The sequence below is a fragment of the Vanacampus margaritifer genome, chromosome 15 (assembly GCF_051991255.1).
Source record: "Vanacampus margaritifer isolate UIUO_Vmar chromosome 15, RoL_Vmar_1.0, whole genome shotgun sequence".
Lineage (NCBI taxonomy): Eukaryota > Metazoa > Chordata > Actinopteri > Syngnathiformes > Syngnathidae > Vanacampus > Vanacampus margaritifer.
The window spans coordinates 9,882,206-9,908,089 of NC_135446.1; the positions used below are offsets into that span (position 1 = coordinate 9,882,206).

Sequence of the window (25,884 nt, forward strand, 5' to 3'; positions counted from 1 at the left end):
GTCGTAAGTGTGCTCTACCGCCACTGGGTGGACTGGTGCGTACACGCGTTAAATAAGCTTTCTCTCAACAAGAAAATGAACCAAAAACGCATCAAAAGCCACAAAAGTAAAAAGTTGCACCTTATCAATTTGTTGAATACAAAAGGTACATCTCAAGATGGTTTCTTTGTACCTCCAGGGCACTAGAGGGCAACTTGGGCCCGGTAGGCTGTTGTGATTGGTCGGTGTGGCGGCGGGACCGTCGTGTGTGAGCTGCTCTTCTTGTTTTTGTTCGCAACGTTTTCAGGTAAATTGTGCAACGGCAACAAAATCAAAAAATATATACGGTACAAACTCGTCAACAGAGTTTTGTTAGATACGCTCTAAAGTCCTAGTAACAAGCGGAGTAAGCGAGAATGGGGCTAACTAGCCACGCTTAAGCTATGGGAAGGCTAACGTCGCGCGAGCCCTAGCTGTTAGCCACTAATAGAAAGTTAGTACTGTATTCCTGCAATGTACTTTGTTACACGAAACAGCCCATTTCAAAAATTATGTTGTATATTTTAGCTTGGAAATAATGAGCACTAAGCGCCCACGCCGATAAACAAGTTATTGCTATTTGCTAATCTGGCGGCTAGTATATCTGTATGCATTTGTCTCGACTAGCCGGTACAATTAGAACTACTGTATTTTAAATGCATGTATACTTCATTTAGTGTATTTACAGTACTGTGTGAACGTATTTTTGTTTCAGTGTGAACACTGAGGCTGTTTAGTTGAACACAAAGCTATCTTTCCATTGCATGATTGGCAACAGGCGTTATCTTTACTTTCTGTTATCTAGTGGAACATCTTCCATGAATCGGGAAGTAGCCAGCTGCTGACTGAAAAATACAACGCTCTGGGACTTTTTCTCTCTCATATTTTTAACAGTGCAGCAGAGTGGAGGCTATTGAGTCCCAAGAGACCAAAGAGTGTATATATGTATCTGTGTGCAGACCAATGGGGGACAGCGACGATGAATTCGACAGGAGGCGCCGGGACAAGTTCCGAAGAGAACGGAGTGACATGGAGCGATCCCGAGAGCGAGAAGAGAGGCGACGTGACGATTGGCCTGACAGGTGGAACTAATAATTTTTTTTATGTCTTTTTTTAATTTTAATTAAGAGGTCACGTTGTGATGGCAGCACAGTGGAGTAGTGGCTAGCATGGATGTAAAATGTCTGGATTGCTCATGTGATGAGTGTGCACACTCAGGGACTGGGAACGAGGCAGAGAGAGAAGACGAGACTATGATCGCGGTCGCAGGGAGAGATTTTCGCCGCCAAGACATATGAGCCCTCAGCATAAGCGCATGAGGAGAGACTGGTGAGTGGGCGCCTGTGTATACCTCGCCTAGATCTCCACGCATCACAGCTCAGAGTGTCGCGGTTTTGTTAGGGATGACCACCGAGGTGACCCGTACCGTTTTGAGCAGCCCTTTGGAGGCGGTGCAGCTCTGTTCCCAAGAGTGGGGCCTCAGGGCTGGCCCCCTGACATTCCCCAACTTCCCATGCATCACGGAGCTCACCCGCTTCAGAGCAGGTGCGTACACGGGCGCGCTCGCACGCTCGGCGGGATGACAGATGCACCTTTACCTTTTCTCAGATTGGCCATGGTGGATCCTGACCTGCCGCCCCCTGGACCCCCAACCATGAGGAGCTTCAAGGTAGGCAAAGCTTCCGTGAGGGCATAAAAAAAGAAAAGGCTTGAAACAAATATTTGGCCTAAGCTCTAGGGTGTGTTGCACAGGACTTCCTACTCAACACGGAGGACAGCGTGGACGAGACGGAGGCAGTCAAGCGATACAATCAGTACAAAGTAGACTTCCGGCGGCAGCAGCTGCAGGACTTCTTCGTTCAGCACAAAGATCAGGAGTGGTTCCGCTCAAAGTATCACCCGGATGACATCACGGCCCGGAAGGCGGAGTCCCTGGCCGCCCTCAAACGCCGTCTGGGCGTGTTTCTCTTTCTGTGGGACAACAAATGGCTGGAGGATATTTCGCTGGACATGGAGCACACCACTGCCATCATCAAAGTGCTGGATGCAGGTCAGGGCTAAAATAGTTTGGGAATTTTCATAATAGTTAATTTTATCATTTGAGTTTTTTTTTTAATTGAGTTAGTTTTACTTAAATGGGTTGTTAGTTTTTTATTAGTTTTAGTTTAGTTTGGTTTGTACATTTCAAGTCAAACCCAAAGATGAAGACAAAGAATGTTATAATGATATAATTTGTTAGTTTTGTAAATGTAAAATTTGTTTGTTTTTTTAATAGGATTTTTGTTTTTATTTTATTTTGTTAACAAAAATGCTTTCTCAATTTTAGCTTTAGCTGTTTTGTTAGTTGTTCATTAAAATAACCTTGATGGAGGCCAGCTGTGATCCAGGAAGTTGCACGCAGGTGAGTGCTCATACCCCGCGTTCTCGTCTGCAGCCGTCATCAAGATGGAGGGTGGCACAGACTTGGACCTGAAGGTGCTCGAGCCGGGCGGTGAGCACGTGAGCGGTGTTGGAGGCGATTCGGTGCCGAGTCCCAGCAAGGAGCCGGCTGACGGCGAGGTGGGGGGGACTCAAAGTGAGGTGAGATACTTTTATTTTTATTTTTTTTACGTTGCGGCTGTGACTCAGGGTGTGGAGACGATCGTTCAGTAACCAGAAGGTGGGCTGTTTGATCCCCGCTCTCCCCAAGTCATGTGTCATTGTGTCCTTGGGCAAGGCACTTCACACACATTGCCTCCAGTGTTACTCACACTGGTGTATGGAAGGTGCGAATGTTTGGTGGTGGTTGGAGGGGCCGTAGGCGCACACTGGCAGCCAAGCTTCCGTCAGCCTGCGTCTTTGAGTGTCTAGAAAAGCACTATATAAATCCAAAGCATTGTTATTATTATATGTTTGCTGTACCAATAAATGGTGCTGATGATTTTACTCCTCAGAAGGATGAGGATAGCAAGCAGAATGGGGAAGACGAGGATGAGGAGGAGGAGGAGGATGAGGAGGAAGAGGATGAGGACAAAGAGCAGAAGGAAGAAGAGGAGGCCAAGAAAGGCCGAAAGAGGAAGCGCAGCATGTCGGCTGACAGCGGCGAAGGCTCAGCTTCTGATTCCTCGCACTCTGACGGCGAGAAAGAACCCGCGTCGCCGGCCGTCCCTCGGCCGCTGCACCTCACCAACTCACTCTTCATCAGGAGCGTCCCACCCGACGCCTCCAAAGAAGAGATCGCTGCAGTGAGTGCCGCATTTGGTCCCCCCCACGGGCATCTTTTGCCCTTGAACGTAGACTGACCACTTTGGGGTTTGCAGCTGTGTCGCAGGTACCCGGGCTTCCTGCGGGTGGCGCTATCAGACCCTCAGCCAGAGAGGGGGTGAGTAGAAAGCATGTGATTGTAAAATGTGGCAGTGGCGAACCAGCGACACCGCATCACAGTATAAATGTGCGTCAGGTTCTTCCGACGGTGCTGGCTGACATTCGACCGCGGCGTCAACATCAAGGAGACCTGCTGGAGCCTGCAGAATATTCGGGTAACTGTCGTCACGCGCTCTTGACTCCGTCTCCTCCCATCTGGTCTCATCTCGTCCCATCTTCTGCGCCCCCCCCCCCCTTCCCCCCTGCCAGCTCCGAGACTGCGAACTGTCCCCGGTGGTCAACCGCGACTTGTGCCGGCGCGTCCGCAGCGTCAACGGGCTGACCCAGCACAAACCCGTGGCCAGGAACGACGTCCGCCTGGCCGCCAGGCTGGTGCACACGCTGGACCAAAGGGCGGAGTTGTGGCAGGAACAGGTGCGACTTCCTGGTGCTCCCCACCCGTCACTTCCTGTTTGGTTCTAAACCAAGGGTTAAAACAAAAAATATATATTTTGACAGATTTTTTTTTTGTGTGTTTAAATTGACTGCAGCGAATTAACACAAATTTTGCACTAGGGCGCACACTGATTCTTTTAAAATAATAATATTTAGACATTAATCGGGGATAAAAAATGTATACGACCGCTCTAGGAGGGTAATTGGGAATGCAATTTTTTTTTTTATATATATTTCATAATTAAAAACATCAATTTGATGCATTTTGAGTGATAAAAAAAAGACAGTAGCAATGTATAATAAAATATCCATCTATACATGGTCATCTTATGCTTTATATGGAGGGTTGGGAGGCTTGCTTTTAAATGGTATTCTTCTGATACAGTTTCTAGTTACCTGTTAAAACAATGTAGTTATTAACGTAATCCAATCACCATACTATTAAAATAATGTAACTTGGACAGTAACAGTGGACCCCAACTATTTGCAGGCGTAGAGGCCGGGCCGGACCACAAATAACGAAAATCCATGTGTAATTGACACCCATTTAAATGCATGGATAGATGAAGGTAACATTTACAGATTTACACCCAAATAACCTTGCCTTCATCTCTCACAAAGACGCAAGCCTTAATTATGACCTAATTACGCTGCGACAATGACGACGATGCGTATCAACCGCTACACAAACTTTTTTTTCACTAGTTTTTACATTTTTATTGTTAATATGGTCTTTAAATAGTACATCAGTACGTGATAAATAAGGAAGGTGGAACTCTGACTCACGTTAGCATGTAGCGGGTTAGCAACTTGCTCCTCCATTGCAGGACGTCGCAGCACGCTGACAGTTCAGACTTTTTCCGTTTCTTCAGTGAGTAAGTTCCAAACGGTGGATAGCGATGAAAACTTCCTCTTTCCCCTCCTACATTCAAATTGGCCGCGCAGTGTGTGGAGGACTCGCGGGTACACACAGCATAAAATTTAAGACCTCACCCAGTTATTAAAATTCAATACTTTTTCAATAATTTTTTAAGGTGGTATTTCCAAATTAATCAATTCAATGTGTGAATGCAATGTCAGTTTAGTGATGGGATCATAAACAACAAACGTGCAGTACCCATGGGAACTTGTTTATGGGGTGCGCACCCTCGTCTCATTTTCAAAATGACGGAAATTTAACCCCTGAACTTTAACCCCTGCTCTAAACCCACGTTATGAATGCACCACCACAGACGGACACCAACCCCGTCCTGAAGAACATCACCGATTACCTCATTGAGGAGGTGAGCGCCGAAGAGGAGGAGCTGACAGGCGGCGAGGCGGGCGACGCCAAAGACGTCACATCCTCTGAAGTTGCGGTGGAGATGGATAAGACCTTGTTAAAGGTGAGACCAGCTTCTTTCTTTTTTTTTGCGCGGTGTCACAAGTATGTTTGTGTGTGCGCAGGTGCTAGACACTCTGCTGCTCTACTTGCGTGTGGTCCACTCGCTGGACTACTACAACTTCTGCCAGTATCCCGCCGAGGACCACATGCCTCATCGCTGCGGGCTCATTCATGTGCGAGGACCCTTGCCTGTAGCCAAGATCACTGCGACTGAAGGTATACCCCTCACACGCACACTAGTTTCGAGAGAATTTACTCATCTCAAGAGTTTAGTCGCAAAAGAAGGTTGTAGGGGTGTAAATCTCTCCAATCAAGACGATTTGATGCGCATCTCGATACATGGGGTGCGATCCGATACAAGGACGGTTCGATTTTCAAATGGAACGATTCGGTTCAACAATTATTTGATTACTGGACGAGTCAGATGCCAAATTAATTTATAATTGTTTTTGATACTCCGTTAATCGTTTGAATATCTTGTTAAATTTAAAATGATCTAAATCTCATCATTTGCACATTTGCAAACATCTGCTTTTATTTTGGAAAACAGCGATCAACATTTTTGCATCTGTAATGCTCCGACGTGTTACAGACCAAATGAGAAAGTATCAGTCTTTTCAAATGCTATGCATCTGGCTAATAAAATGCAACACTTGTAAGTATAGATGGGCGAGAACCAGGTATCGGTGCCAATACCAGCCTTATTTTAAGGTTTTTTAAAGTTTAGGCAACGTTGTTTTTTTGAACATTTAGTTGAGTGTGATTTTTATACAATATTTTTCAATACATTCAAATGTAATCATCACACATAACACTTTTATTTATCTACATTCAAGCACCGTGTTAATGTTTGTTGCAGTGGCCTGCAATAATAAATACTAGTTTATTTTAGGAATAAATCCTCCCCCTCATTTTTAAGAACACTATGTTATTGTATTATGATGCTGGCCCAAATGATGGTACAGCGACATTTTTATTTTATTTATTTATTTTTGTGTCTGTATACAGGCAGTTACCCCTTTATTTTTCTCATGCAATTTTATTATAATACATATAATAACAATAACATTTTGCCATGATTGCAACTGTAATACCATTAATACGACAATCAATGACAATTATGTTACGTAAATCAGTGCTGAGTTTGTGTATTCCTTGTCGTGTCAAAGCCAGGGGACGCTGCCAAGCCATTACGATCTGACAAGGGTTCGCGTCCTGGACGTCCTGGACGTCCTGTCATCTTTCGTCCCCCCCCGCAACTTTCGAGCAAGCCCAGGGGGTAATTCAAAGTTTTATGCGACGTGGGCCCGATATAGTTACGTTTTGGAGCCGAAACCGACACGATATTCCAGTTTTCATCTCTCCTTAGATCGCAACAGAACGTTTTGTTTGCTAATACTCGCTAGCAGTAGCATGCCGCGCCGGCAGATACAAGCAATGCGTCATTGACTTGGAGCGATGTTGTGAATGAACTGTAACCAATCACGTGAGTCACTGGCCGCATCGAGGATTGCGGGATTTCTGTATGCAAATTGCATATGGCGATTCCCTGCCCCCTCCGGTTCAAATCCTTTTTTTGTTACACCCCTAGAAGGTTGTATTCCAGAGGGAAGGTTTTAGTCTAGAGGGACCGTTCTAGTCCACCTGTGAAGTTACAAGTACTGAGAAAATATTCGATGTGTCTGCATACACATAGCTGTGTAGTCGAACCTGCTTGTGATGTACTTTGTTGTGTTCGGCCAGTGAGTGAACACTTGAAGATGTGCGAGGAGCGTCTGGCTCCTCTACTGAGTCCGCCCGAAGTGGTGAGTGCAGATGATGCCGCGCGCCTGGGAAAGAAAGACCCGGAACAGGAGGTGAGACTTTGAGCTGCCATTCCGCCACTATTGCATGCTCTCGTGTGTGTACGAGTATCGACGGCGTTTATTTTGGTGCACGCAGGTGGAGAAGTTCCTGGTGGCCAACACTCAGGAGCTCAGCAAAGACAAGTGGTTATGTCCTCTGAGCGGCAAGAAGTTTAAGGCTCCCGAGTTTGTGCGTAAACACATACTCAACAAACACGGTGACAAGGTGGATGCCGTCAGACAGGAAGTGGACTACTTTAACAACTACCTAATAGACGCCAAGAGACCGGCGCTGCCTGAGAACAAACCCCCGCCGCCGCCAACTCAAGGTAAGCTCGAAAAGAGGAGTCTTAAAAGAAAATTGCTTGACCCCCGCTTTTGCGTTCCCGCTTCTAGCTCCCCCCGCCAGCTTCCCCGCTCAGTCACCTCAGCAGCAAAGCCTTCTGGGATACCCGCCCGGCATCAGACCTTTGCTGCCCGGCTTCCCCGCCGCTCCTCCTTACCCCGCCAACCAGTTTGGCGCCGGACGCGGTCACTATGACAACTTTAGGGGCAACTTAGGATTCCCGGGGAAACATCCAAACAACAGGTAAAGGAAACATGATGAGCTGTGGGCACCCATGTGGGTGTACACTTTGTGTGATTTCCTGTGTGTGTGTGTGTGTGTGTGTGTGTGTGTGTAGGGGTGTGCGAGGAGACCCGCGCTCTATCATTGAGTACAGAGACCTGGACGCTCCGGATGACCTGGACTTCTTTTAAACAACCGGCAAACTTTTTTCCAAGGATCTCCTCTGTGCTGCCGCGCGTGTATGTTGAGTGCGTGCGTGCGTTCCTTCCTTCCTTCCAGCTGGACCAAGGTTACTTTTGCAAGTCATGATGTCATAATAAAGAAAACAATAACCACACCATCAAATTTAAGTGTGAACTACTTTGATTTATTTTAAATTGGAAAACAAATAGCCTTTACAATGTTTGTAAAGCAAGCGTCGGCTTGTTCACCCACTAATAGGGAATGTGAACTGGTTTTAGTCAGTCGTGACACAGGTTAGTTTGATCTTACTGATGCAATGTCACGTACATCGGCGGCAGCCTGTAATGTGTGTTTATACAAATGGTTGACTTTTTTCATATGCATTGTTATTGTGTCTTTGCTTTTTATTTGTCACTGAGAATGATTGATGGCAACGATGCCGGTAATCAGGAAGAATGCTTTCCCACTGATTCAAGAGAAATCCAGAATCTAGGGATGAAATGCAGCAGAAGCCTACCAACTTCTACATAACCAAGGAATGCTGACCATCAATGACTATCAGCCCCAATTTTCTTTTCATTTTTAGAAAAACTCTTTAAATATGCATTTATTTTCACAATTTTGTCAATCACTGTGTAAGTTTTCACTTTAACTGTGATTGATTTTTTTTTTTATTAAATAAACTCAATCTGTAAATGTGACTAATGAATAATGGGGATTACTTAAAATGTCACAAAATTTGCAATTGATAACAGGCACATTTCTAGATTACTAAAAGACCATCCTTCTGTAATTATACCACAGATTTACATTCAACTTCCTGGGACACTAGTGTAATTTACTGCATAAGAATAATGGCTTAGTGGTGATGGGAATTACATTGAATGACCCTAAATGTGCAGTTAATGATTCAGATGCACAGATTTTTAAGGGTGGGTCTTCTGAAATGTTGCATACGATTTTACTTTATCATCAAAGCAGTGATTCTTTTTTTAAATGCTGAATTAGCAGTCACATCGAACGGATTTTAAAGGGCCTTTATTGTGTCTAGTGAATTGTAGAAGGGTAATCATTAATGGCATAAAATCATACTGATTTCTGCCGATTTTGTTTTATTATTATTTTGAAAGCGCCGCTTTGCCGTAACGCATCAAGTTTAAAGCGGAAGTCGGCCGAACCGCAGTGTCATATGACAAGGGCAGCGGTCGAATCACCACTCTGTTCCCATGTGGTTAGGCGCAGCATATGATCAAAATAAAGTAGTCCCCCACCGACCTTTCCCCAGAAATATTACACACACATACACACTCGACTTTGAGCTATGTCGCCATTTAGCAAAGGGCATGTTGTTGTAATATAACGACCGAATTACCATCATACGTCAATGTGACTTGTACGTGGACGTCGCCCCCCTTACGTCACGTTGTTATTGTATATCCATCCGCGCGCCACAGCTAGTCACTTTAGCTTCGTTTGTTGTTGTCGTGTACGTTTGTCAGCGATTTTCTTCCCCCAGAACCCGAACCCCGAACGAGCGACCGACCGACTCGCCGTCAGTCATCTCTCGTAACGATGAAGTTCCAGTACAAAGAAGAGCACCCCTTTGAGAAAAGGCGGTCTGAAGGCGAGAAGATTCGGAAGAAGTACCCCGACAGGGTTCCCGTAAGTAGTCGGCTAACGTTAGCGGCTAACTAGGAGCCTGTTTACCTTGAGCTATTTGAACACGAATCTGTGTTGGCTGAATGTGTGGATTTAAATGAGCGCTTTCCAGAAAAATGGGCTGAAAATGTTGTCTAGTCTCATTTGCGGGGGTGTTGACGAGAACGCCGCCTCAGTGGGCAGCAACAGGCCTCTAGCTGTCACTTAAACGTCGTAGTAATAAGCTTCCGCATTGGGCAGTGACACTACTTAAGGAATTGGCTTCATTAAAATTTGTTTATTTAGGTAACTTACCTTGTCATTACATAATTGATTTGTTGTAAAAGTGAAAGGAAAAAAAGGAAACTATTAAAAAAATAAACAATGGTTTAAACAGGATAACATTTATATTTTTAAATACGAATTATGTAACAATTTAAAGTAAACAATTTTACATAATTGAAAAAAAAACACATTTTGCTTCGTACCTAATGAAATACTTGCTTAGTGAAATTGAGTACACAAAAAAAAGATTCATTTTTAAATAAACATTTTGTAAACATTTTAACAATTGGTATTTGGTCAATTAATTATACATTAGTTTCTGTAGTTATTTTATGATTAAAACAGACATTTTAATATTTTTGACAATTTTAGATTTTAGCAAATATTTGTTTAAGTATTAATTCAGTTATAAATAAAAGTATTTATTTAAAATATATTTTTTTTGTGCAAAGAACCATTTCCCTCATTTTTTCCTCACCAGGTTATTGTGGAGAAAGCTCCCAAAGCCAGAATAGGTGATCTGGACAAGAAGAAGTATCTCGTCCCCTCCGACCTAACAGGTGACTAAACATTTATGCTTCTACCCAATATTAACATAATTAAACAGTATTTTACATGAAAAATATTAAAAGGGAAAATTAATAAATGTTTTTAAAAATACTACAATGTTTGTTTGTTTTTTCTAAAACCAGTGGGCCAGTTTTATTTCCTCATCCGAAAACGAATCCACTTGCGAGCTGAGGATGCGCTCTTCTTCTTTGTAAACAACGTCATTCCACCCACATCGGCCACCATGGGATTGTTGTACCAGGTGAGCTCACCACTCATTCTGTTTCCGATTTGAGACGACACTGTGGTTTATTTACATCCTGCTTTCAATTTTTGTCACTTTAGGAGCACCACGAAGAGGATTTTTTCCTCTACATCGCCTACAGTGACGAGAGTGTGTACGGGAGCAGCCAAAGGGAAATGTGATCCCTGCTCCGTCGCTTATCCGCCGCCTTCCCGTGACGCGTACATCCATCCATTGGAAATATTTAATCTAGCTCAGCATTGGAGTTCACAGAGCAAAAGGCGTCAGATGCACTTTCACCGCCCTTCTCCCCTTCATCTCCTCCATTAGTCAGCCTCACGTTGTATCTATCACCCCTTCATTTCTTATTTCCCGACTGCTGCGGAACTATTATGTTGACATTGCGGTTATTGTTAATTTTAGATGGCTTTATTTACTGTATTGTGAAGCTGAGTGTATTTTTTTTTTTTAAAGAACTCAATAGAGCTGCATTACTGGCGCTTTCTCTCCACTTGTGAGCATAAAATGTTATGAAAAAGTTACTTGTGTCTCTTTATTCCTAACCTGTCAATGATTGCCATTGCTATGAATGCTTACAATTTTAAATCGTAAAGTTATTGAAAATAGCCCTTTTAAGTGTGGCTGTTTCAGGCATGGGGGACATTTAATCATTAATTTAAAAAAAGGCATTACGATAAATTAAGCCAATATCGCGAGAGAAATCGTTTCCTGAAGAAAACTACATTTCCCAGGATGCATCTGACAGCAGAACTGCGTCTTGCTCGTCACTAAGCTGCTGTCAAGTGGCGAAATTAGTGCAGTCTTTTGTAGAAAATCCAAAGAAAGAGTGGCATATAGTTAACAACTCGAACTAATTTAACGTTCAAGGACAGGCACGACGTCAAAAGTAAGCGTTTTGGACTTTTTTCTTTTTTTTTCCGACTCCGCGCCAGCCAAAATACACCGCTAGCTGTTAGCTACGTCAAGCTAATTGCTTACCTTTTGCTGCATTTGGGAAGGTGGCGCAACCTTAAATGCTGTCTGCACTTTCTTGCTTTAAATGCATAATTTCAGTCGCTATTGCGCATTAATACGTTTTTATAAAAATGCATTTGCAACCGTAGTTTACCTTACTAATGCAAGGCTAACTTAGCAGCTAGATGGTCTGACGTGCAGGCCTTTACCTAAACTTAGCTAATCTAGCTAGTTTTACAGCTTTTATCAGCAATAATAAATTATACATTTTATTTTGGGCGCCTTTCATGCTACTCGAGGTTATTTTACAGGAATAAAAGAACCAAACTAAGGATAAAATGCAGTTACAACCAATACATGATTAAAGTAACCAAACCACATACAATTAACTGTTTTGCTTTGTTAAATCATTGTAAGTGTAGACAGGTAATCTTCAACTTTTTACTTTATTTTTTACTTGTTGAAATGTCCTTGTTCTAAAATCACAGTACTACAAACTGCGCAAAAAAAAAAATAGCTGCTGCTATATTTACATTTTATTATCAAATTAGGAAACAATGATAATATCCCGCATTCTGTATACATTTCTTGATTACATTTTTATTGTAATACAATTTAAAAAAGAAGAAAAAAATCTATGAAATTGTGCTGTTGCTTCTTAGCTGGCCCCTCCACTGCCCGTCACCATGCCCGCCCTGCTGGAGAGACCCAAGCTTTCCAACGCGATGGCCCGAGCCCTCCACAAGCACATCATGAGGGAGCGAGAGCGCAAGCGACAAGGTGAGACCTCGCCAGCCCCGGTCCACACGCTGCCCCCTCCCCGCTTTTCTCCGGGAGACACACCCCTGACGTGACGTTCTGACTGTTATCTTTCCAGAGGAGGAGGAAGTGGATAAGATGATGGAGCAGAAGTTAAAAGAGGAGGAGGAGAGGAAAAGGACCAAGGAGATCGAGGAAAGGATGTCCTTGGAGGAAACCAAGGAACAGGTTTGGCTCAAGAAAATCTATACAAACCCAAATTAGAAAAAGTACAAAATTAGAATTCCTTGTCAATGAATTTGATAATGGATGACTTTGGAACCCTCGTTCAGGTGATGAAGATGGGTGAGAAGCTTCAGGGGCTCCAAGAGGAGAAACATCAGCTCTTCTTACAACTCAAGAAAGTCCTTCACGAAGAGGAGAAAAGACGGCGCAAGGAGCAGAGGTGAGTGCCGCGTACCCGACACCTGACGCGCCGTTTGCTCACTTCCTGTCCTTTCAGCGACATCACCACGTTGACGTCGGCCAGCTACCAGGCTAGTCTTCCCATGCACGCGGGCCAGCACCTCCTCAATATTCAGGGTGAGTCGCACTCGGGATACCTTTGGAACACGTTACGACAAACAAATGTGAATATTAATGCTCGTATAAAATTACTACAATTGCCCATCTTGTCCATCAGGCAGTCCCGTCAGCCACAGTCGACCCGGGGCGCTGCTCGGAGATCGGAGCAAGCAGCTTTTCCAGAGCGCTGTTCTTCCTGTACGTAGCTGCCAGTGTCTTTTACAAAATTCCATACAGCCAACATGCAACCATTCAGGACTTGGCTCCTCCACTTGCATGATCAGGGAGGAGGGAATAAATCATTCACCATTCCCTAGTCACTACAAAGTCATTTTTGTATTTGTTTATCAAATGGCTGCCACTAGAACCTTCTGTTGTGTTGTGTAAAAGGTTTCAACAGATGGCAACGTATTACACAACAAATCAAGACAATAAGAAGCCTCCCCATCCGCTTGCCAACTTCAGCGTCAGGCCTTCAAAATAAGAGCATGCCAGTAGTTTGTCTACTCAAACTATTACGGGCTTGTTTATTAAGTGTGGCAAAACTATTATGCTCTTTTATTTTGAAGGACAACATACAAAATGCGTCGGATGAATGCCTGAGTCATGTTTTCTTCTTTAAACATCTTCCAAAACTAAGAGGGTCATTTTAAGATGCCTTATATAGGGCTAACCCATAATTGTACTACAAAATGGCCAATTGACTACAGTGAGTAGTAAAGGGTTTTGAATCTTTTGTCCTTTTCTTTGAATAGACGCGTCACTATCAGACGCCTGCGTTCAGTTCCGGTTCGGCGGAGCACGGCCAGTTCAGCGGGGCCCAGGGGGTCCACGAGTCCTACGGGGTGGCGCAGGCACAGCATCCCGCCACCTATGCTCCCGGACCGTCCGTACCGGTCAGCTTTGCCGGCGGCTCGCAGATCAGAGGTAGCGCCGTGGGGATGGCTCGCGTGTCAAATGCAATGTGGTGACAGTATTTGGAAACGTGGATTTCCTTTCTTACTCCTTCAGGAGCGTCCGCCTTTCAGGCCATGCAGTATCTGCCCCACCAGCAGCCTGGCTACCCTGTCCACAGTCACTTCACCTCCCAGCCCGGTTAGTTCCCGCTCATGTCGCTTTGCGATAAATATTTTTGACTGTCAAACACACAAAAGCATCCATTCTTTTTTGCCCCCGCCAAAAAAAATATTAAGTTGTATGATATGCTGAGTAGTTGATGTGACTTACTGTTGCATGTCAGGCTACATCCCGGGTGCCGGAATCCCCCTCCAGAAGCAGCTGGAACACGCCAATCAGCAGTCGGGCTTTACAGACGCGGTACGTGCCCGCTCTCCCCCCACACACACACAGAAACGGCGGCCCGAATAACCCGCCATTTGCGCTTGTCCCCGCAGGGCGCCCTGAGGCCCATGCACCCGTCCGCCATGCATCCGTCAGCTCAGGGCTTGCTGCCCACGCCGTCCATGGCCGTTCAGATTCCCGCGGCTAAGGTGACCCCACCGGAACGAGTCGTCCGTTTGACTTACTGGTGACACGACACGCTCCATCCAGCCATCCCGTTTCTGTTGTCGCCCAGGCCGCGTTCCAGAGCTCGCCGCAGGCTGCACCGCGCCACAGCTTCCTGCCCCACGCCCAGAGCGGACAGAGGTTTTACCACCACGCCAAGTGACTCATTCCAGGTCGCGGATTTTCCACACCTCATCCTGACATTTAGTTTCTGTTCTCGTTTTTTGAACATGTTCACGCGTGATTTCGCCAGTTGGAGGAGGGTTGTATCCCCCCCGCATGTTTTCTTTATTGTAAGTTTATGTACAGTTTATGTTATGGCGAATTCCATTTAGAGCTTTTACTGTATGTTGCTAAATAAAATGTTGAGCATGTCCATAGGTTTGTAGTTCCTTGATTCACTGTTAATCATTTTGTCTAGGGATTTTTTTCAGTCTTATAGCAGTACATGTATTCAAACTCTTGAGTAGCCACCAATACCACTATAGTACTTAGAGTGTATTGTAGTGTTAATTGATTAATTAATCACAAAAAAATATTGCAATAATCATGAATTAACGCAGATTAATTGCACTATTAATTTTTACCATCGATTAGCCTTTAGTGTGACAGCGGATGGCTACGTTTAAGGTAGCACAGGTTGTGTTTGAGCAATAAACATAATTTCATGCATTAAAGCAAAGCATTTAATGTTTGCGTATCACATTTAGAATATTTGTTCATGTCAAACTATCGGGGTCATTTTTTTCCCCATTTTAAATTATGCAAGTAAACTGATTAGAAAAAGAGGAGGATGAGCGTGTGCAGTGGATCAAAAAAAATGTTGAAGACGTCCTCATAACATTAAATGTCAAAAGAATTAACACATAATGCGTGCTCTTCAAATTTGGCGGGGGAAAAATGTTGATAAAAAAGTATTTTTTCTTAGGCGATAAATCGTGATTAATCAGAATTCTAAAATGTGATTAATCTGATTAAAAAATGTAATCGTTTGACAGCTCTAATATATATATATATATCCCAATATTGAAATTAATATAAATTTTCTGTTCTTTTAATTTCTATTTCCTGATCATATATATGATGGCCACAAGATTGGTGGTATTTTCACACTAGGTTTCTTAATAACAATAAGAGTAATATTTCTGAATTAATTTTAATGTTTTTTTAGGATAAACAAATCTATTAACCTTTTTTTTTTACACAATGATTGCTTAATTTTCTTTGCCTAAAATGCCTCTCAATTTATCTTTTTTTTTTTTTTTTACTACCACAATAACTCAATTGTTATTGATAATACACAACATTAACTATACCCAGAAAATCTGATCATTGAGCGCAGAGAAAAGCTGGTAAATTTGTAAATGAGTTGAAACAACACTCAATTACAACAACTGGATTTGTTGGTAACCTCGGTTTTAATTGAACTTCCTGTGATAAGCTTTGGAAAATAAATATGAGCAAGAACTGAATATAGCCACACTTAAAATGAGGAAACCCTAATGTACAACAAGCCTCCATTAATTTTGCAATGGAGCCCTTCAACAAAACGGGAACAAGTAAAAAATACAGTAAAAATAAAAATAGAGTATGTTCATGCTCATAATATACAATAATAATAATAAACATTAGAAACCCGTGCTCTAAAGTATAGAGAGAGGGTGAGCTATGAAAAAGAACGAACGAACGGAGGATAGCAACCTTTCCTCCTATTTCCCCCCCCCCCCAAGATCCGGCAGCCCCTGTAACACATTACAAGACGAAAAGAGAGCAAAGAGAGTTTTTGTGATGCCGCGCCCTGAATAAAAACAGGACTAAAATGTAAAACGCTGCTAATACGTATGTACCTTGCTGCCGCTTATTTCCCCAACGCTTTGATGCCGATGGCAGCCTCTTCATCCATTGCATTGAGAACGGTCACCTGAAAGACGAAAGTCAACGCCTCACCTCAAATTAGACGTCTCCACGAGAAACAAAACAGCAGGTGGTGTCATCCACTACTTTTTTTTTCGATGCCCGAAATGGGGAAACCTATACCTTGTTCTTCCCTCCCAAAAACACCAACTCATGATCCTCTCAAATAAAAGCCCTACTTCAATTAAACATGATGTAGTCTCTTGTAGGTTAGTTAATAAATGCAATTACATACCTTTTATTAACTCATTCACTGCCATTGATGGCTATAGACGTAAAAAAAAATTCATTTGAACTATTTCTATTAGTTTAACATTTTTTCCCACTTTGTTAACAAGAGTGTGAAAACCTAGCATTTTTTTATTGTACATTTAGAACATATAAAATTTGTGATTAATCGTGAGTTAACTATTGAAGTCATGCGATTAATTACAATTAATAATTTTAATCGCCTGATGCCCCTAATTATTAATAATCTTTTCTTTTTAAATGACGCCAGGTGATTACATTTTTTAATTGTAATCAAATCACATGACTTAAATAATTAACTCACGATTAATCAAAAATTTTATATCAGTTCTAAATGTACAACTTTTCATACTCTTATTAACAAAAGTGGAAAAAGTGGAAAACTAATAGAAATAGTTCAAATTAATTTTTGACGTCTATAGCCGTCAATGGCAGTGAATGAGTTAAAATAGATGCCTCGTTTCAAATAAATGTAAGCTTTTTTTCCCCTTGGGAACAGGGGCAGTGATACAAGCACAATTAAAGGCCTCCTTCAAAAATAAAAGCCTTTCCTTAAATGTAGGCAATGATGCAGTGATTACATCTATCATATGACTACTATTTTTCTTCAAATAATAAATGTTTATCATTTCTGCAGTGGGTAAATACGGACCAGGATCTCTTCCCCGGCTTCATTTTTGCTCTCTATCTCTTTTCCCAGGTCGCCCTCCGGGATCTTCAGGTCCTCTCGCACCTCCCCGCTGTCCTGAAGCAGGGACAGGTACCCATCTTGGATACCGATCAGCTAGGAGAGAAGAAAGGGAGGTTTGTGCAAATTTGAGGTCCGGCGACAAGCTGTGTCTGTGAAGTCTCACTTGGTAGTCCACCCTCTTGATGTTGGGGACGTCCATGTTATGGGTGGAAGGGCAGATATCTTCGTATTTCTTCCCGGAGAAGATGTCGATGCCAACCAGGTGGACCTGCGGAAACGAGCAAAACTCCTATTTGGCTAAGTTTGAACGCCGAATGCTAGACCTGGCGCAGGGTGCGGTTACCCACCTTGGCGTGGCCGTGCTTGCCCGTTTTGGAGGTGGACATCTCCATAATCTTGCAGGGGCGGCCTTTAAGCACAACGTGGCCGTTCTTGCGCAGGGCCGAGCACTGCATGGGGTAAGTGGCCGACGCACCGGCATCGCCTGTCTGGAAGTCCAGTTCTGCATCTGCCATGTCCGCTGTAGAGGCACAAGGACAAACGCTTTTAACACAACATGGGGGGGGGTTGATGTTATATCAGTCGCTGTCACACACAAGTCTCCTCCAAAATAAATGCATTACTTCAAATAATACTCTCGGTAGTTTAGTCAGACTTAACATATCTTGTATCACGTGGTTTGACTCATTTTTGCAGCAGTTGCTTCAAATAACAATGAACTGCATGCCCTGAAATGGTAGCCTATGCTGCAATATTAGATGCCGTGCCCCAAATAATAAGTGAGTCCACTTGACGAAATGCCTTAGCTCAAATAAACACCCTTTTTCTCAATGTAAAAAGTCTGTCATACACAAGCATTAGAGCAAAAATAAAAGCCTTACTCTGTAGTTAAGTCAATAAAGTAAACTAACAGAATTAGGACAAATTACACAATTTACTTTTTTTTTCTCTATTAAATGTGGAGCCACAAAATCAAGTAAAAACAAAACAAAAACTGCAACTATTAATGCATGAGGCCTAGTCCGCGCGTGCCACGGCGGCGCCGCGTCAGTGACAGCCGTCCAAGCATCATCCCGTCACCGCCCAAAAAAAAAGTCCACGCTGCAAACACGTAACGTGAGCGCACGCAAATGTGCCATTTGCACAAGCCTTCCTTCATTCTCCAGGTGACTATTGGCCCGCTAACGGAGCTGGCACGAGCTAAGCTACAGCTGTCATGACTAAGCCATTACTTGATGCTACACTTAGTTTCATCTCGCTCTGTTTTTGAAGTCACCCAGCTGACTCTTCAAAATTTGCAAGTCAACGCACTGGTGTTTATTTAAAACGTGCCATTAATGACACATTATGGAAAGGGTTTGTTGATTTCGATGTTTAATTAGCTTAATGTCAGGTGTGTGAACTTCAGCGGTGGAGGATAAAGCCGACTCATATGAATTTCTTGTGCTAATATGAAATATTTATGTTCTTTCTATACCATTACTTATGTTCTATATGATATGCTTTGATACGTACCTCACCCTTTTTGGACAAAGAATCTCCTATGTGGCTTCACTTTAAGTCGCCCTATGGAGTGGCCTCGTCGTCCACTTGCTCTCCCTTGTCTGGCAAGCTCGTCGTTATTAGTCTTTCATTTCAGTCCTGATTGGCGTTGTTGTTGTCTTTGTTCAACACGCTGCTGCGTCTTTTACGCCCCTCGGCTCAACCGACAAAAGTCCGACGCCGGACCACAGAGAACACGCCCGCCCTACGGTCCCGTTATTTGGTTGTGGCGTCAGAGGCCCCGGTCCGCCCCCCATCCAGCCGTCTTGTGAAGGAGCAAGATTCTCAACGTCCGGTTCGGACCTCCATAATAAAAGCCACGTTCGAGCAGTCCGTCCTTGCCGTTTTATCAGTAAGAAATGACTTATTCTACCTCGTAGTGTCTTGGTGGGGCGATTTAATTCGAGTTATTCATTACAATCATCATCATAATGTATTTGTTTTTAACAGGAAGTTATGTATGATACACCGGAAATGTAATTTCATCCTGCGTTCTGATTGGCTCGCAGTGGCATCCTTCAATGTTGTCCTCGTACAATCAGAGCACAGCACCTGCCTCGGCGATTCCGCCTTCCGTCGGGCGCACTATCCCAAAGCAAAGGAACACGTATTTGATTAAATAGCGACAATTGAAACGAGGCGTGCGTGCCATTCGGATTGCGTTGTGCTTACGTACAAAGAGACCGCATTATGATGACATTAAATTGGCCAAGGAACGCTTTTTGAGGACATTTCGACTAGCGGATATGGTGATGAGACGTATCCGTGGAGTGCCTCTTGAACCCGCTCCACAAAGACCGTGAAGCAGGCCCGCCCGCCCGTTTTTTTGTTTTCAATTGTGCTACATTTGATTTCTTTGTTTTCTTTTTCTGTCGCTCTACCAGCCGATGATGAGCAAACATGTCAGGGAATCACTACAAAGACCACGAAGTCAGCTGCTGCATCAAATACTTCATTTTTGGATTCAACATCCTCTTCTGGGTAAGCGAGGAGGCCTTCGTCGTCACACCTGTTCCTATTCAAATCGGGATTAATCCAAATAGCGTTAAAAGACGCGTTTTGCTCCGAAAATAACGGATTGGAGCCCTGCTGGTGCAGTACCGAAAGATGGGTGACAGCTGCTAATCGGCTTTTTGGTGCCCTTCACTGTCAGCCTTGCAAAGACATCAAGCACAAGTTTTGTGGGAAGCTGCTGCAAGTCACTTTCGACAATATTATTGATATTTTATATATTTCCCTACATGTTTTGCTTACATTTACAGCTTCTCCATCTTTTCATGGACATACAACTGCTGCTAAAATGTATTTCACCACCCATGGAAAACGTAGTCTTTATCGAGTCCTTTTTTTTCCTTTGCTAATTTAATTTGTTGCTTTGTTTGCAGCTGTTGGGCATGGCCTTAGTTGGAATTGGCTTGTGGGCATGGAGTGAGAAGGTGAGTACAAATGAGGGCTGCGACTGCCGATTATTTTTATACACACATGACTTACCAAACAATATCGTGATTTTAAATATTAGCTTACCTCATTCTCACCTGGTGTAGCGCAATCTCCACTTTTGCTACAGCAGCCCCTTTTCTCCCCTCAGTCCAACTTGTTGGCCGTTTGGGTTTTTGCAGTTTCCTGCTGTGTGACAGGTAATGCTTTGCTTTGTGTCTCATCCAGGGGGTTCTGTCCAACATTTCATCCATCACAGACCTGGGAGGTCTGGACCCGGTGTGGCTCTTCATGGTTGTTGGTGGCGTCATGTTTATTCTGGGATTCGCCGGATGCATCGGAGCGCTGCGGGAAAACACCTTCCTGCTCAAATTTGTATGTTGCGCGCAATTAGCGAGTGCTCGCCTTGAATCAATCATAAAGGATAACCGTCGACTGACCGGGAATGGCTGAAATCTTTTCCTCCCGCAGTTCTCAGTGTTCCTGGGAATCATTTTTTTTCTGGAGCTGACCACCGGAATCCTGGCTTTCGTCTTCAAGGATTGGATCAAGGACCAGTTGAACTTGTTCATCAACAACAACATCCGAGCTTACCGGGACGACATCGACCTGCAGAACCTCATCGATTTCACTCAAGAATATGTAAGCTCAAATCATATAGTCAGTCTTTATTTAAAAAATAATTAAGAACATCTTTATGTTTTTGCATGTTTTGTATTCAACTCATTCACTGCCATTGACGGCTAAGAACGTCAAAAATTCATTTGAACTATTTCTATTAGTTTAAAAAAATGTCCACTTTTGTTAACATTTGTATGAAACCTAGATTTTTTTAAATTGTAAATTTAGAACAGATATGAAATTTGTGATTAATCGCGAGTTAACTAGCAAAGTCATGTGATTAAAAACTTTAATCACCTGACGCCCTGAATTTTTAATAATCTTTTATTTTTTTTATTCGTTCACTGCCATTGACGTATAGACGCCAATAATTCATTTCTATTGGTTTAACATTTTTTTTCCCACTTTTGTTAACAAGAGTATGAAAACCTATAATTTTTTTTATTGTACATTTAGAACAGATGTAAAATGTGTGATTAATCGTGAGTTAACTAGTGAAGTCATGCGATTAATTACAATTTTTTCCACTTTTGTTAACAAGAGTATGAAAACCTATAATTGTTTTTATTGTACATTTAGAACAGATGTAAAATGTGTGATTAATCGTGAGTTAACTAGTGGAGTCATGCGATTAATTACAATAAAAAAAAATCGCCTCTTGCCTTTAATTTGTAATAATCTTAAAAAAAAAGAAGAATTTATGGCAGTAAATTAGTTAATAACCACATCCATTGCCTTTGGAAAGTCTGCTTAGCTTAATGCTAGCAAACAATACATTAACTGACTCACAATTTTATCCAATGAAAAATTATTAATATTACTGCAGCATACTGAGGAGTTGTGACCATCTCCAATTGTCTGCGTTACACTGCCCCCAATAAATTCTTTACGGCCTGTTTAATGATGTCATTAGTTTGTTTTTATGACATACAAAAGCTGTGTCAAACTCCTTGTCGTTGTGGGCCACTTTGTAGTTACGGCTTACCTCATTGGGCCTGTTGTGAAGGTGAAATCAAATATTTGATTGTCTCGTATTATTACACAAATGAATGGCTCACTTGTTTTGAAAATCTGAAATAGTGAGAAATATTATATTGTAGTTATTGTATAAATTATTGAATTGTTCAAGTAACTGTAAAAAGGGTAACAAAAAACATATTATTTACTACTATTTAAAATGTTACATAAGCAAGGATCATGGAAGGTGACACGTGGTTTGCTTTCGTGCGCCACGTAAAATGATGTGGCGGGTCGGATCTGGCCCCCGGGCCTTGAATTTGACACCTGTGATAGAGTGCTATTTTTAATGCTCCATTTGACCGAATATTTCCGCATCCATCTGCTTGTAGTGCGCCTAAAATAGGCACTGTAAATAATGTATTCTTTTTTTATTTTTTGTTACCATCACTACATTTCAGTGGGAGTGCTGCGGCGCTTTTGGAGCAGACGACTGGAACCTCAACATCTACTTTAATTGCACTGATGGAAACCCCAGTCGGGAAAAGTGCGGCGTTCCCTTCTCCTGCTGCACCAAAGATCCCGCAGTATGTGAATAGTCTCCTAGTCCAACACATTACTATTTCATTGATACTGAAAAAAGATGGGTGCTTTTTTTCTTTTTCTTTAGGAGGATGTAATAAACACTCAGTGTGGATATGACGTTCGAGCAAAACCGGTACGTGTGTCATTAACTCATTCACTGCCATTGACGGCTCTAAACGTCAAAAATTAATTTGAACTATTTCTTTTAGTTTAACCTTTTATTCCACTTTTGTCAACAAGAGTATGAAAACCTAGAATTTGTTTTATTGTACATTTAGAAGAGATAAAAACATTTCTGATTAATGAGTTAACTCGTGAAGTCATGCGATTAATTAAGATTACAAATTTGAATCGCCTGATGCCCCGAATTTTTAATAATCTTTTCTTTTTTTAACTCATTCACTGCCATTGACGGCTATAAACGTCAAAAATTAATTTGAACTATTTCTATTAGTTTAACCTTTTTTTTTCACTTTTGTTAACAAGTGTATGCAAACCTAGAATTTTTTTTTATTGTACACTTAGAACAGATATAAAAAATTGTGATTAATCGTGAGTTAACTAGTAAAGTCATGCGATTAATTACAATTAAAAATTTTAATCGCCTGTAGCCCTTAATTTTTTCATAATCTTTTCTTTAAAAAATAATAACTAGTAAAGTCTTATGATTAATTACAATAAAAAAAAATATATCACCTGTCGCCCGTAATTTTTAATAATCCATTTTTTTTTTTAAATTAACTTATGGCAGGGAATGAGTTAATTGACATTATTAATCACATATTAATCAAACAAACAGTGTGATACTGCAAATAAACCATTTGTTTGCATTCCACAGGACTCTGAGCAGAAGGATTACATCAATGTGAAAGGCTGCGTGCCGCAGTTTGAGAAGTGGCTACAGGACAACCTTACCTTAGTGGCGGGGATATTCATCGGTGTTGCGTTGCTCCAAGTCAGTCTCGCCAACTTATTTCACTGTTCTCTAATTTAACCTCCATTTATTTTAAAAATTGCTAATTCGCCTTCCACAGATCTTTGGAATTTGTTTGGCGCAGAATTTAGTGAGTGACATCGAGGCTGTGCGCGCAAGCTGGTAAGGAATCGATCGGAACGCCATTGATGCTGTTTTTTGTTTGTTTTTTCAATCCGTCCGTCGTCATCTCGGCACATTGTAGCTTCTGTTTTGCTACCTGACCAGGATGTGGTAGAACCTCTTAAGTCGAATATACCATCGTTTGAACTTTCCATCTTTGTGATAAGTTTCCTTCTTCTGTTCATCTTCATATTTTCCTCGTTATGGTATCCGTTTTTTTTTTTTTTTAATGAAAAGTCGTGATCATCTGGCTCAATGTCAACATTTTCCACCTGCTTTTTTCCTGTTCTATGGTTGGCTTGAGAACCAATTCGACTTTAGAGGTTCCACAAGCAGGCAATACAGGAAATCACTTCACCCCTCTTTCTCCCCTCCAACCCCACCCCTTCCTCATGCTTCATCAGGGTGCCCCCCCAACTGTCCATACGTCGACCCCCGCCACATTCGGGCAAGAACGCTTTGGCGTACTACTCGTGAGGCACATGCTATGTGTGTTTGTAACCGGTGGGTGTTGGTTGGTTTGATGTGAAATAGTTATACGTTAATTAGCACCACCAGTCGTTTTGTACAAAAACATATCTCAATTTCATAAAAGATCAAATGTCGTCATTATGCACTAGCTTGTAATAAGAAGAATCACATTCATTGTTGTCATGGTGACCCAATTGGTAGCACAACCAGGACATTTCATGCGTTAGCGCTAGCGTCAGTGCTTTGTGTCTTCATTGTGACATGGCTTAAAAGGGAAAGTCAACCCAAAACTTTTCTTTAGAATATGTTCTATGCTACCCCACTAGTCTAAAGCAGAATTCTAATTTGGGATTTGGTGTCCCATTTTGTCAATTAATGTAGACTAAAAAATGAGATGGTTAAAAGCTAACAACCAATCATGGCTCACCTGTTTTCTGGATTTTGCTGGGCTACATTTTTGGGTTGCCATCTCCTTTTAAATATGTTGTGACAGCTTGCTTTCTACTCGACATTGCAATGGCCATTTGTCAGATTATTGCCAATGACAACCAACCCCCCAAAAAAGGAGTTTTGAGTATTTGCCACTCACAAAACAACCTGAGTAGATTTTTTTTCCATCTGATTTTGTTCTAGCGGATTTTGACGAGTCAGCTGCAGGATTTGAGGCCTCCATGAGGACGTCAATGAAGGACAGTCGCCTGCACTACTCACCAAGCCAGCACCTTTTTAAGGCACTACTACTGAATGAAAGAAAATGTGTACAGTACACCTGTAAAAAGAAAAGCACTGCCTGTCTTTAATTACCGTTGTAGTTGAGACACTGTTACCATAAAGTTGGCTAGTTCTCTATTTACCATTACAATCATTAAAAAGAGCAATAAGATTACATAAAACAAACAGGAGCTAACCTTGTTAGCTTACCAGGCTAAGCATGCTAGTGCGGGTAGTAACTCGGTCCCACGTTAGTAGCACAACGTTAGCATTTTGAGCTAACATGGCTAATACATAACTTACCTGGGAGCAGTTAAAAGGTGTGCCTGTTGATTTTTGAGGGATTCAAATAACTGATTTTGATAAATAGAGCTTTTCGATGAATGCTTTCAGGATTTTCCATAATGCGTGAAGTTCATAACAAAGCCCTGCTATACTGTAGTTAGATTATTTGTTTGTGTGACGCATGATCCATGAGCCCAGTGGTTCTCAACTGGTGGGTCACGGAAAGCTAGTAAAAATGCATTCGCATTCGTATTTTTTTTTCATTACAATATGGAGGCGTACCAGGTTCCCACATGGAACATATTAGCTAAATGACAGGAAACGTTACTCACTTCTGCTTAAGTCGCTAGTTTATGCTGTGAACAAACATAGTGCAGCTCAGCCTTTGACTCGCAGGCGCCATTTCAAAGGCTATTATTAAAGAAAAGGAAAAAAAGTTGGATCTTACCTTACATGAAAGTCTGGAGTGACAGTTGAGAACCACCACATTAGAATTTAGCTTTAGTATAACTTCAGCTGTAGAAAAAAAAAATCTATTCACTGTTCAATGTTTTGAGATTGATCCAAACCATTAACCATTTGAGGGTGTGCAATTTACCCCCCCCCCCCCTCAAGAAAAAACAATCAAAACAAAAACACTCTTAATTGACTATGTTTCACGTAACACTAGTTGTTTCAGGTAGTGATGGCAAAATGAAGCTTCATGAAGCACTTGTGATTATTTTTAAGTCCCCTAGATGGTGCTCTTGGCTTAAATATAAAGGCTAGTGCAATGGAAATGTATTAAATTTCCACTGCATCTTCCAACCAAGAGCACCATCTAGGGGACTTAAAAGAAATCACAAGTGCTTCATGAAACTTCATTTTGCCATCACTAGTTTCAGGGTTCAGTATTTTACGGGCTTTTTTTTTTTTGTATTATTTATTTTGACAACTGACATTTAAGGTCTTCAATGTTGTGAAGGGTTTTGGGTTCAATTACCGGTCATTTAATGCACTGTTTTAAAAAT

General features: G+C 42.0%; 5 protein-coding genes across 10 annotated transcripts; 4 read left to right on the forward strand and 1 right to left on the reverse strand.

Moving 5' to 3' along the window:
* The first annotated feature begins 1 nt into the window (after position 1).
* LOC144035403 (serrate RNA effector molecule homolog) lies at positions 2-8,496 on the forward strand. Of its 4 annotated transcripts, XM_077545051.1 has the most exons (18): positions 2-106; positions 179-286; positions 978-1,100; positions 1,237-1,347; positions 1,420-1,563; positions 1,627-1,687; positions 1,771-2,068; positions 2,453-2,598; positions 2,952-3,242; positions 3,318-3,379; positions 3,458-3,536; positions 3,631-3,795; positions 5,049-5,201; positions 5,263-5,416; positions 6,944-7,056; positions 7,142-7,373; positions 7,441-7,633; positions 7,728-8,496. In XM_077545051.1, the coding sequence occupies exons 3-18, from the start codon at positions 982-984 to the stop codon at positions 7,801-7,803; spliced, it is 2,397 nt and encodes a 798-aa protein (XP_077401177.1). In that variant the 5' UTR covers positions 2-106; positions 179-286; positions 978-981; the 3' UTR covers positions 7,804-8,496. The 4 variants fall into 4 exon arrangements, with proteins under 4 accessions (XP_077401177.1, XP_077401180.1, XP_077401178.1 ...); XM_077545054.1 differs by having other exon boundaries at positions 39-286; positions 2,955-3,242; XM_077545052.1 differs by having other exon boundaries at positions 40-286; positions 913-1,100.
* A 728-nt stretch (positions 8,497-9,224) lies between these two features.
* On the forward strand, positions 9,225-11,053 carry gabarapb (GABA(A) receptor-associated protein b). Its single transcript, XM_077545067.1, has 4 exons — positions 9,225-9,457; positions 10,200-10,278; positions 10,411-10,529; positions 10,613-11,053. Exons 1-4 carry the CDS (start codon positions 9,368-9,370, stop codon positions 10,691-10,693), a joined length of 369 nt encoding a protein of 122 aa, XP_077401193.1. The 5' UTR covers positions 9,225-9,367; the 3' UTR covers positions 10,694-11,053.
* A 183-nt stretch (positions 11,054-11,236) lies between these two features.
* gps2 (G protein pathway suppressor 2) lies at positions 11,237-14,695 on the forward strand. Its single transcript, XM_077545060.1, has 11 exons — positions 11,237-11,418; positions 12,149-12,266; positions 12,364-12,473; positions 12,578-12,690; positions 12,748-12,827; positions 12,928-13,007; positions 13,565-13,736; positions 13,821-13,904; positions 14,050-14,126; positions 14,204-14,299; positions 14,386-14,695. The coding sequence occupies exons 2-11, from the start codon at positions 12,173-12,175 to the stop codon at positions 14,476-14,478; spliced, it is 999 nt and encodes a 332-aa protein (XP_077401186.1). The 5' UTR covers positions 11,237-11,418; positions 12,149-12,172; the 3' UTR covers positions 14,479-14,695.
* Positions 14,696-15,714: 1,019 nt separating this feature from the next.
* LOC144035431 (eukaryotic translation initiation factor 5A-1) lies at positions 15,715-19,132 on the reverse strand. The gene is made up of 6 exons (XM_077545108.1): positions 18,685-19,132; positions 17,517-17,689; positions 17,333-17,437; positions 17,131-17,262; positions 16,163-16,236; positions 15,715-16,057 (listed from the first exon to the last, which is right to left on the reverse strand). The coding sequence occupies exons 2-5, from the start codon at positions 17,682-17,684 to the stop codon at positions 16,174-16,176; spliced, it is 468 nt and encodes a 155-aa protein (XP_077401234.1). The 5' UTR covers positions 17,685-17,689; positions 18,685-19,132; the 3' UTR covers positions 15,715-16,057; positions 16,163-16,173.
* A 110-nt stretch (positions 19,133-19,242) lies between these two features.
* On the forward strand, positions 19,243-25,631 carry LOC144035430 (tetraspanin-5-like). 3 transcript variants are annotated; one of them, XM_077545105.1, is made up of 10 exons: positions 19,243-19,692; positions 20,097-20,147; positions 20,377-20,523; positions 20,620-20,790; positions 22,188-22,313; positions 22,397-22,444; positions 23,150-23,266; positions 23,346-23,407; positions 23,812-23,911; positions 24,512-25,630. In XM_077545105.1, the coding sequence occupies exons 1-9, from the start codon at positions 19,612-19,614 to the stop codon at positions 23,882-23,884; spliced, it is 876 nt and encodes a 291-aa protein (XP_077401231.1). In that variant the 5' UTR covers positions 19,243-19,611; the 3' UTR covers positions 23,885-23,911; positions 24,512-25,630. The 3 variants fall into 3 exon arrangements, with proteins under 3 accessions (XP_077401231.1, XP_077401232.1, XP_077401233.1); XM_077545107.1 differs by lacking the exon at positions 19,243-19,692 and adding an exon at positions 19,816-20,013 and having other exon boundaries at positions 24,512-25,631; XM_077545106.1 differs by lacking the exon at positions 23,812-23,911 and having other exon boundaries at positions 19,245-19,692; positions 24,512-25,627.
* Positions 25,632-25,884: the final 253 nt, after the last annotated feature.